Below are 12616 nucleotides of genomic sequence, written 5' to 3' on the forward strand. Positions count from 1 at the left end.
AAATGCGGCCTGCATTTTGTTCACAAGAATACATGGACAGACGGACGGACGGACAGACGGACTGACATGCATAAATCAACTCAGAAAGTGATTCTATGCAGATCATCAAAAGGAACTATGGGTCTACCTCGTTTCCTTTTGCCTGTTACGAACAAATGCACAAAGACATAATACCCTGACCACCTTGTGGTGTAGGGTATAAATATAATTTACGTGATGATATCGAAAAATACGTGAAATTCTTGAAAATTGTTAAATGTGTTTTCGAAGTAGAGTAGGTTGACTTGCCCAATCAAATTAATGACTATGCAAAAGCGTGCTGAGAGCAACCTGTATAAAAAGACATAACTAACTTTTTGTTGTCAAAATATTTATAATTTATGGCCGAGCTTTCAGCATTGATTGTCAGTAGTACTTTTTGCTTTTTTGGCTAGAGCCATTTTTTATTGAAACATATCTTAAACATAAACAGAATGACTTACTGCTAGATAATTAATAAAATAAACTTGCGACATGACGCCACCTTCAGCAATCAAGAATTAAAGCAGCAATTATATGCTAGCTTAACTACAATACTTGTAAAAATTGTTTGAAAAATTCATTGAGATTATGCCCAAAAATTCAATTAATTAAAAAAGGCTCATTCAGATAATATACGAACTTAATACTACGATCTTAAAACTAATATCTTAAACTAAATGGGAATCTAATACTACTATTTACATATGTACAGATATTTATACCTATATATACATACATATATATACACATATACATACACATATATACATACATATAAACGTATTCTACTGAGTCGTAATATATACGGTATCAGAGATATTGAGGGTATTATACCTTCTATGATAGAACATAAGCTTATCGTCCTCATTGAAAAGGAGATTAATCTCATTTAATTTAAGTAATGCTGCCGGCGGTAGATGCCTACGAGCCGCTAAGGTGTCAGCGTGAAATTGCAGGGATCCATGTAGAAGTTCGTTATCTACCGACTGTGCTGTCTCCAAAAATTTTAGGGCCCCCTCATGAGGAAGCGGTACAATCTTTCGATGTTAGCCGAGCTGTAAATTTCCCTACAAGACGGGGATCGAATAGTGCCATCTGATCTAATGGAAGGCCTCAGTCCCAGACAGTAGGTCAAAACAGACCTTTCCCATCTCCTAAGCCTCTCCATCTGGCTTGAAGAAATTACAAACCAAACAGGAAAGGCGTAGGAGATGATTGGCCTAATGACCTGCTTATATAGCAGAAGCTTTATGTTTTTGCTCAGACCGCCGCTATGTTGTAATACACTTTGATACCCAAAGTATATTTTCTTTGCCCTACCAAGTATGAAATCAATGTGTCTAACAAATTCCATCCTTTCACAAAAAATGACACCAAGGTATCGAATTTTGTCAACAATTTTGATTCATTCATCCCCAATTTTCAAAATAGGATAATAAGACCTAAAGTTGAGATACACCACCTTGGACTTTCCCTTTAAGACTATGGCTGCACATTTGTCTACATTAAGCCTCAGACCCCATTTGATGAAGTACCTCTGAAGTATACCCAGATGAGTGTTAAGGCGAGCAGATATGGTGCTGGCTCTGGGACCAGACATTGCTAAAATTACATCATCCGCATACAACAGCTGCAATGCCCCCTCAGGGGGTTCTGGGGTGTCACTTATAAATATATTATAAAGCATGGGTCCCAGAAGAGAGCCCTGTGGTACCTCTGCACGTACTGCGTGCTCACTAGAAAGCGAGTCACCCACTTTAAATTTGAAGCTTCTTCCTCTGAGGAAGCTGGCTATTAATCTGCATGTTTGCGCATCAATTCCAAATAGCTTAATTTTGAAAAGAATTCCCGCATGCCAAACTGAATCAAAGGCTCTCGCAAAATCTAGAGTCACTGCAATTGAGCCACGTCTTCTATCAAATCCTTTTACTAAACAGGATGAGAGAACAGAGAGGGCATGAGAGGTAGAGTGCGATGCTCTGAATCCAAATTGGCAATCTTTAAGAATTCTTTTGTCTTCAACTATGGCTCTTAAGCGCTTAAGAATGAAATGTTCAAATAGTTTACCAAAAGCAGATAACATAGAAATTGGCTTATAGCTTCCACACTGCTCAGTTGGAGAACCCCCTTTCAGAACCGGTACCATATTGGCCTTTTTCCAGGCCAAAGGGAAATAACCTAAGTTTAGGCAATGGTTGAAAAGGATAGTTAAGAACACAAAAATAGAACTACCGGCCCTCTTTAAAGCAATATCTGGAATTCCATCCAACCCACTAGACTTTTTTGAAGGTCTGCACGCAATAGCACCTTCAATACAGCTTGGACGGATGAAACCAGCCAATTCCCATCTAGTTGTTTCGTCTACCGAACACCCGTCGGCCGAGAAAGTCGCACTGAATTGCTCCAAAGGGGACCGATCGTCCATTTCCTCTATGGCTAAATTAACTGAGTTCGTGAAGTGATGGTCAGTAGGCCCATCTACGGGGCCCAAGACATCCTTCATATGATCTGCTAGAGCTTCCGCCTTTGAACTGTCATCATAGATTGGTACACCATTTGAGTCCTTCAGCTCACCGACGGGGTCTCTACTTTTAAGTCCAGCTGCTGCCTTAACTTGGGAAAAGGTCCTGTTGTCAATCCTTATACCCTCTAAGAAAGAATGTTATCTCTCATTTTCAAAAGTTCGAATAGAATCCTCAATGATTCGATCAAGATTTCTAAGATCAGCTCTTAGCGAAGGGAATCGGGATGGATCATTGGATCTTCTCAGTGCCCTGCAGATTCGTTTGCGCTCACGAATGAAACGCAAAATTCTAGGAGGAAGCATACCAACAGCCCTTGATTTGGCTTTCACTTTCGGGACAGTGTCATTGATAAAAGCTCTGAAGACTGTCTCCAGGTTATCAATAGTGGTATCAATTTCGGGAATAGAAACAATTCTGTCTACAGGCTATATTGGAAAGCCCCTCACTAATCCTCGCCTGAAAACGATTGAAGTTCATCCTATCAAAATTTAGATAAGTTCTAACCTCCCTTGTGGCCAGCAGAGGATCCATCAGATTTCCATATTCTTACCACGCAGGACTCAATATCCCCAGTAGAAATGGCGATGCGACAGCAGCGGTAATTGTCTTTAACTAATACCGCAGTGCCACCACCATTTCCACTACACCTATCTTCTTCTATATCTATAAAAGAGGAAAATGTTTGTATGTTTGTTTGTTTGTAATTTATGGACTCGAAAACCGCTGAATAGATTTTCCTGAAAATTTCCATATATACTGCAACATCGCCTGAAAATAACATGGGCTATATACATTTTTGATTTTCCACTTGGAACTGGAAATATAGCAGCAGAATCGGAGGTACCTCCCAAAAATTTAGATTTTATATGCACATATCTATTGATTGGTTGAAGATACAGTCTCCAAATTTGGAATACGTAACGGAATTTGGAACAAAAATAAGTTTGCCAAATTATATTGTAATCGGTTCAGATTTGGATATAGCTCCCATATATATTTTCGACCGATTTCGTTCATTTGATGCCTCAAACACAATATGAATGTTCGATTCCAATGAAATTTGGAATGTGTGACGGGATTTGATCCGAAAATAAATTTGTCAAATTATATTGAAATCGGTTCAGATTTCGATATAGCTTCCATATATATTTTCGGTCGATTAAAGCATTTGATGCACCAAACACGCTATGTTTCCTCAATTTCAATGAAATTTGAAACGTGTGATAGATTTTATCTAAAAAATCGATTTCCCAAATTATATTGAAATCGGTTCAGATTTGGATATAGCTCCCATAAACATTTTCGGCCGATTTCATATATTTGGTGGACCAAACACGATATGAATTTCCAATTGTAATGAAATTTAAAATAAGTAACGGAATTGGGAGCCACAATGAATTTGTCAAATTAAATTGAAATCGGTTCAGATTTGGATATAGCTCCCATATATATTTTCGACCGATTTCATGTATTTGATGCACCAAACACGCTATGTATCTCTAATTTCAATGAAATTTGGAATGTGTAGCGGAAATTAAAACGAATATACATATGTCAAATTATATTAAAATCGGTTCAGATTTGGATATAGCTCTCATATATATTTTCGACCGATTTCATGTATTTTATGCACCATACACGATATGCATGTTCGATTCCAAAGAAATTTAGAATATGTAACGGGATTTTGATTAGAAAATAAATTAGTGAAATTATATTAAAATCGGTTCAGATTTGGATATAGCTCCCATATATATTTTCCGCCGATTTCACATATTTGATGCACAAAACACGATACGTATTTCCGACTCCAATGAAATTCGGCATGAGTGGCTAAATTTGGTACAAAAATAAATTTGACAAATTATATGCAAATAGGCTCAGATTTGATTATAGCTCCCATATATATACTCAGCCGATTTCACATATTTGATGCACCCAAAGCGAGAGAGACAAAATCTGGCACCAAAAAAAATTGCCGAATTATATTGAAAAGTTGAGGTTTGGGTATAGCTAACATATATATTTCGGCCGATTTCATACATGTTATGCACCAAACATGATATATATGACCGATACAAATGAAATTCAAAATGTGTGGCGGAATTTGGTTACAATAATAAATGTGACAAATTAATTGGAAATTAGTTAAGATTTGGATATAGCTCCCATATATATATGTTATCGCCCGATTTCACATGTTTGACGCACCAATTTCAATGAAATATGAAAGGTGTGGCGGAATTTGGTGTAAAAGTAATTTTTTTAAAATTATATTTAAACCGGATCAGATTGGGATATAATTTTAATAAGAACCATTGACCCACAACGCCTTAGGCTAACACTTAAAAACAACACAACAATTGATTTGAAATACGCTTATTACGGCGAAGTATGTTGCTATCTCGAATTCACTAATTGCAATAGAAATGCCACTCAACTTCAAAAGATTGCATTTTACTGCACGCTTGGTATTTGCTATGAAATAAATAAATCCGGAGGACAAACCCTTCGTGTATGTATGTCATGTTACTGCTTTTCTAATGGTTTTGGTTATTTACGCATTAAAGTAGTGCAATATATTTTTTTTTTTAATTTTTAAATTTGTTTTTTTTTTTCAACCAACATATATTTGTAAATAAAATTTTGAATGCATATAAAATCAAAAGGGGTAGCGAAGCGCACCGGGCTCAGCTAGTATTGTATAAATGAAGAATAGCCATCAATTTTAAAATTATGAGCAGGTCTTAATTTATGTTCAGCTAATAAAAGTATGTCAGGACGTCTGTCTTTAATAAAAATCTGTAAAAAGTGTCTCCTGTACGAAAGCACTGCTTTGCCTTTTGATTTTTTCTTAACAGAGAGAGGGACTTTGTCCGCTGCAACAGCATCAGCAGCAGATGTTTTTTTATCTTCTTTGAGGCGACGAACTCCGGGACTGTTGAAGATTTCGGGATAGCACCTTTAGAACTTGCAGGTTTTCCACATGCTTGTTGAGGTGTGGCATCAATCGCCATACCGAGGTTTTCGGCTACCTCGGCAGCCCAATCATCTTTAAGCTGAGAATTGGCATCAATGACTGTTGGCTCATTGACAGCATTATTCGATAAAATGTTTTTCTCCAGAGACTTCAGCGGAGGTTTGCTGTGGATAATTCCCATTTGGATGTCCAACTTTCTTTGGATATCAGCAATAGTTCGGTGAAACGCCAATTCTCTTCCATGCGCAAGAGACAATTTTTGCGCAGTTTCTTCTTGGCATTTTATAATTGAGTCTAACTTTGCCATGAGCGAACGATTCTCCTCATGGGCTTTTGCTAGATCCTTTTGCAACTGTTGAATCAGTGCGTTAAGTTTCACTGATTCAAAATTCGGCTCACTGTTGCTGCTGTTACGCATCTTTTTCCGTTTACGGTGTCTATCGGAAATTACCACATGATAATCACCACTGGTTGTGCCAATATCAGAGTTTTTATCCAACTCTTCATTATCGGTAGAAGCCAATTCCAACTCCATATTCGTAGCTAATTCCACTTTAGCTAATTCATCAACCTTTTTGGATTTAGCGTTAACATCAACCAACTTACATTTAATGTTGCGCCTTTTTGTAGAATCACTCAGGATTTCCACCTCATTAACTTGAGACTTGGCATCACTTACTTTAGTAGATGCACCCACCACAGGCATTGCCCTGTTAGAAACAAGAACGACGTTGCCAGGTTTTTTATTTGCTCCATCGGCAGACATAGTGATGTTAAGTTATCACTAGATGGCACACCGACGGGCAGTTAATACTGTTGTTGTTGGCCACTAGAAGTAATAATTCAATATTGCAGGCACACACACACCAACGACTGGATAGCACTGCTGTTGTTTTATTAGCAAAGGCAAATACACAAACACAAAACGATTTACTTCTATCCGCTAGACGACTTCACTATTCAACGACACAACACAGAATGTCAGTAGTACTGGTGAAAAAGTCAATAGTAAGACAGGTTTTCTACAGGGACCCTTCACCCCTACGTTGTAAACTAATTTTTTATTTAACAATTTTTTAGCCATTTTTACAAATTTGAATAATTTTTCATTCAAAAATTTTATTTGCAATATTGGTTTGTCAGTTCATTGTCCCAGCAGCTGTGTCGATGCGACTTCCTGCATTCTTCTAAGATGGGTGCATCATAGGATAGGACATATACTAGTTTCACTCTTTTTGGTAAAAAAAAACTGACTATCCTGCAATAAATGTTGTCGACTGGACCGTATTTTACAGATTGTCAAAAGTTATTGTGACAGGAAAGAAGTAGTTCCACGCTTTGAAATGAGCCCCATTAGGCTTTTTCGGTCATTTTTGTTTGTTCAAGGAGTTAAAAGGTAGATGTCAGTTAACATCCTATTTCCTACTTATTTCATTTTTTGGTGAAAATTTGTATATAGTGAAAAATTATTCTTTATTTTGTTCACAAAAAATTTACTGAATTCAATTAGATAATACAAATTGAAAAAAAATTGTCAAAAGAAGAATAACACATTGAAAAAATCTTCAACTTGTTCGCTAATTTTTTACAGCAAATGTTTAAAGATCCTTATATAGTTTGACAATAGAATCAACTTCTATTTTAAAATTCGATTCCATTAAATTATTTCGACATCATCTATTCCGTTTCGCCACCACATAATTCGGTACTACACTTCCATGTAACCCTCCATCAATTTCAATTCTCAAGAAATCAAGTCAATTAAATAAATTGGTATTAATATTCGAATTCAAAAATCTATATATATAAATGTAAGTTGTGTTAGTTACTACGCTTATAACTTAAGAACCGCTGGATTAATTTTAACGATTCACACAAATTCGGAGTTGTCTACTCTACGAAAAGGATAATATCCAAAAAAATCGCGTAAAAATGTGATATATTAACATTTTCATTTTGACTTTTCAAATGTACAATAGTAATGTTTTATTTTGCATGATTTTTTTCCATTTTGACTTACTTTTTTCTAATGTACATTTGTAGTGTTTTTTATATTTTATTTTTGAATTCGAATATTTATACCAATTTATTTAATTGACTTGATTTCTTGAGAACTGAAATTGATGGCGGGTTACATGGAAGTGTAGTAGCGAATTATGTGGTGGCGAAACGGAATAGATGATATCGAAATAATTTAACGCGGTCACACCAAAGTTAAAAGATAATTACTTTTTCTAAATCGCTGAAAAATCATGAAAAAGAGATCTCATTGCAAAAATCAAAAAAAAAAAAACATTTTCAATGGAATCGAATTTTAAAGTAATAGTACATTCTATTGACAAACTTTGTAAGGAAGGATCTTAAAACATTTGCTGTAAAAAATCAGCGAAAAAGTTGAAGACTTTTTCAATTTGTTATTCTTTTTTTTTGTCAATTTTTTTTGTGAACAAAATAAAGAATAATTTTTCACTAAAAAAATTGAATAAGTGCGAAATAGGATGTTAACTGACATCTACCTTTCAACTCCAGGGCCTACATCGTGGGTTAGCTGGAAGATGCGAACACGTTTAAACAAACAAAAATGACCGAAAAAGCTTAATGGGGCTCATTTCAAAGCGTGACAATGATCCGTCCAATGAGAGCTCAAAATGCAAAATTCTTTGGGAGAATAATAAGTAATATACCAATATTGAAATAAAAGGTGCAAAATAGTAGAGCGAATGGGACTTTTAGTAAGAAAAGGTTTTATATCCTTCCAGAAATTCTTCCCAAACATTCAAAATACCTAAAATCACTTTTGCAGGTCTTTATATCGATCATAACTCATGGATAAGGGAACAACCCGATTTCATATTTATATAACCATCTATGATTTAAGTTATTTTTGGGGTCTTGGCCGGTCACTTTTTTCATTTTTTGGCCCTTATTTGACATTTTTGTTTCTAAGGGGGTAGATAACCTCTTCGCATAAAATTTGAAATTTTCAGAGTAGGGCCCATATTGGTATTGACCACATTCATCAATTGATTTGGCTAAAAAAATTTATTTATGCCACCCTGGGGTAGGGAACCATCATACAGATAATTGCCACATAGGAATTTATTTAAGTAAAGTCCCCACATTGGAGTATCCCCAAGTCCACTTTCACATCTAATGTGTGGTCAGAAAAGAAAATTTTGTATTCTATTGAATTTTTAACCCCCAAGAGAATATTGGTTGGGAACGTAGATTTGGGATGTGCATCCATATGAAATAAATTGTGGAAACATGAACAAATTACAAATATAAGAAAGTAGCACGGGACCGAATATTTGTTTAATTATCATTGAATTATCCTATGATGAAAATATGGACTTTAAGGGGTCTCCAACTTACAATTTAAATGGCAAATAAAATTAATTCCCATCTTATCATTCTGCCCTCAATTATGAGGTGGATAAAACTATTTTTACTTATTTAAATCACGCGAAATGCTATGACATGCTATATTGTTCTGCTATATTTTTGATTTGGCCTCTATTTGTCATCTTGGATTATAAGGGGTAGAAGAAAGTTTTCAATGTAGGTCGATGTTTCGGAGTAGTGCCCATATAAAGAAGGTACCTCCTAATTTAACCACATTTCAAAGAATTTGGCTAATAATGCGTATTAGGGGGGTGAAAATCTTACACTAAAATTTCAACATATCTACAAATTTTAGAATTTTTATCCATGTTATAATACCCTCTCAAGTCCACCTTTTGGCGGACAAACAGACTGACATGGTTAGGGGGACTTATGAGGACTGTAATGCACAATCTAAGTTGCTAATGGGTTTAAAAAGTAATTAACTTTGGCTATTCTTAAATCATTCAGCCCTCAATTATGTAGTATACAAAATACAGCAAATTCCAAATTACTGCTCATTTGACTGGAAGATTTTGCTACGATTTTTACCATATTAAAAATTAATTTGATCCCTTATATGGCGATAAGATTGATATATACTTTTTAATATATTTGTATAGCACATCCACACAGTTGAAGCCCACGGTTTAAATATTGAAGCCCACTGGTTAAAAATGGGTACAGGTATTTTAAAACACTTTAAATCGACCTGTACGTGAACACTTATATCAGTCATATCTGTGAATAATTATGCTTGGGAATATATGCATAATAGACAAAAACTACGGGCCGGCAACGCGGACCGGGCCAGCTAGTAAAATATAAAAAACACTACAAATGTACATTAGAAAAAAGTAAGTCGAAATGGAAAAAAAACATGCAAAATAAAACATTACTATTGTACATTTCAAAAGTCAAAATAAAAATGTTAATATATCACATTTTTACACGATTTTTTTGGATATTATCCTTTTCGGATAGGAGACAATTCCGAATTTGTATGAATCATTAAAATCAGTTCAGCGGTTCTTAAGTTATAAGCGTAGTAACTAACACAACTTTCTTTTATATATATAGATAAGATAGATATAGATTAAAAAGTACTGACAACGACAGTTCCTCAGCCCCAAATAAATACTTAAAGGGGGATGGAAAGTCAACAGTATCTCGTGCAATAATTTTCAAACCGATATCTCCTCTATATTGGCAAATATAAAGATTTTAGATAAATCAAAATTGTGGGCGCAAAAGTGGGCGTGGTCTATATTTTTTTCTTTAAAAACCTAACTGGGGGTATGACGAAAGTTTTTACAAAAAAAATTATGCAAATCGGTCCAGCCGTTTTCAACTGATTCCGTTACCAACAAACAACAATTGATTTCTATATATACTAGCTGAACCCGGTGCGCATCGCTACCCCTTTTGATTTTATATGCATTCAAAATTTTATTTACGAATATATGTTGGTTGAAAAAAAATATATATATGGGAGCTATATCCAAATCTGAACCGATTTTAATATAATTTGACTAATTTATTTTCTAATCAAAATCCCGTTACATATTCTATATTTCTTTGGAATCGAACATACATATCGTGTATGGTGCATAAAATACATGAAATCGGTCGAAAATATATATGAGAGCTATATCCAAATCTGAGCCGATTTTAATATAATTTGACATATGTATATTTGTTTTAATTTCCGCTACACATTCCAAATTTCATTGAAATTAGAGATACATAGCGTGTTTGGTGCATCAAATACATGAAATCGGTCGAAAATATATATGGGAGCTATATCCAAATCTGAACCGATTTCAATTTAATTTGACAAATTCATTTTGGCTCCCAATTCCGTTACTTATTTTAAATTTCATTACAATTGGAAATACATATCGTGTTTGGTCCAACAAATATATGAAATCGACCGAAAATGTATATGGGAGCTATATCCAAATCTGAACCGATTTCAATATAATTTGGGAAATCAATTTTTTAGATAAAATCTATCACACGTTTCAAATTTCATTGAAAATGAGGAAACATAGCGTGTTTGGTGCATCAAATGCTTTAATCGGCCGAAAATATATATGGGAGCTATATCCAAATCTGAACCGATTTCAATATAATTTGACAAATTTAATATAATTGACAAATTTCAATATAATTTGACAAATCCCGTCACACATTCCAAATTTCATTGGAATCGAACATTCATATTGTGTTTGAGGCCTCAAATGAACGAAATCGGTCGAAAATATATATGGGAGCTATATCCAAATCTGAACCGATTACAATATAATTTGGCAAACTTATTTTTGTTCCAAATTCCGTTACGAATTCCAAATTTGGAGACTGTATCTTCAACCAATCAATAGATATGTGCATATAAAATCTAAATTTTTGGGGGGTACCTCCGATTCTGCTGCTATATTTCCAGTTCCAAGTGGAAAATCAAAAATATATATAGCCTATGTTAGTTTCAGGCGATGTTGCAGTATATATGGAAATTTTCAGGAAAATCTATTCAGCGGTTTTCGAGTCCATAAATTACAAACAAACAAACATTTTCCTCTTTTATAGATATAGAAGAAGAATAGATATTTCCTTATTAAATATTCTTAACACTTAATGGTAAAAAAATTTAAATAAATGTTGACTCTTATTTCTATAAATTGGAAGGGAAGGTCTGAGATGTGATTTTTGTTTTATTTTAATGCTTTATAGTTATAGCAAATTATTAATCTTACCTAATGAAGTGTTTCCCGCTTCGCAGCTTGTGTGATTTTTAATAAAAAGGAAATTAGCAATAAAATACAAATATGAGCAACAAAAGAAAGGTCGATTTGATGTGATCCCCGGAATCCTTTAAACGTGTTGCTAATGGCGTTTGTCTAAAAATGTTGGAAATAGTCTTTTATTTTCTTATTACATATTAATATTTACGTTTTTCACATTTTTTAAAGTTGTTCTCCAAAAACAATTAGTCTTCCTAATTCCAAAAAAATATTTTCAAATTGAAAGCACAAAAAGAAATAAACAAAAAAACATCTGATGAATGAGAAGAAGAAGAGTTGCAAGTGATTGCTCATATGATATTAAAAAAAAGCTTGGATATTTTCAAGAATGAATAAAAAACTTATGTGTGTATATTTTTGACATATTTTCAGATACTCTCTGTCTGATGGAACAAAGCAAGATGAAGCTGGGGAATTAAAGGATGTTCAAGGAGAAGAAGGCCCAGTCCAAGCAGTTGTGAAAACTGGTTCCTACGAGTTTACAGATCCAGAAGGAAAACTACACAGAGTGACGTATACGGCCGATGAGAATGGATTTCATCCCGTTGTCGAGAGTTAAACTCTCAAAGCATATAAATTTTACAATAAGTTTTATCGATGTGTGAAATAATTTTGTAGTTTCTCTTCCATACATGCATAAATATATGTATATGCAAAATATATATTCGCAATGAGTACTTATAGGTAAAGTTTAAAAGTGAAAAAAAACATTTACCTTCTTTAACACTATGGGCTGTCAGACAAGCTCTTACGCATGAAATGCGCCAACGCTTTCTAATAAATAATTCTTGAATTTATGTTTAATTGCTAAAACAATTATTGAAAACATTTAGTTATTTGTCAAATTCGTTTGATCCTTTGTAAGAAGGCGAGAAAATAAACACGACCGCTTCGTTAGTGTG

At 34.3% G+C, this 12616-nt stretch overlaps 1 protein-coding gene across 1 annotated transcript in view; it reads left to right on the forward strand.

The window, feature by feature from the left end:
- The window catches only part of LOC131802641 (endocuticle structural glycoprotein SgAbd-5-like), a 56977-nt gene extending 44601 nt beyond the window's left edge, over positions 1-12376 (forward strand). The window contains exon 2 of the mRNA XM_059123023.1: positions 12087-12376. Coding sequence (XP_058979006.1) covers positions 12087-12273 — 187 coding nt within the window. The 3' untranslated portion in view covers positions 12274-12376. The remainder of the gene's footprint in view (positions 1-12086) is intronic.
- Positions 12377-12616: the final 240 nt, after the last annotated feature.

The sequence above is a fragment of the Musca domestica genome, unplaced genomic scaffold, assembly GCF_030504385.1.
Source record: "Musca domestica strain aabys unplaced genomic scaffold, Musca_domestica.polishedcontigs.V.1.1 22, whole genome shotgun sequence".
In the NCBI taxonomy this organism is placed as follows: domain Eukaryota; kingdom Metazoa; phylum Arthropoda; class Insecta; order Diptera; family Muscidae; genus Musca; species Musca domestica.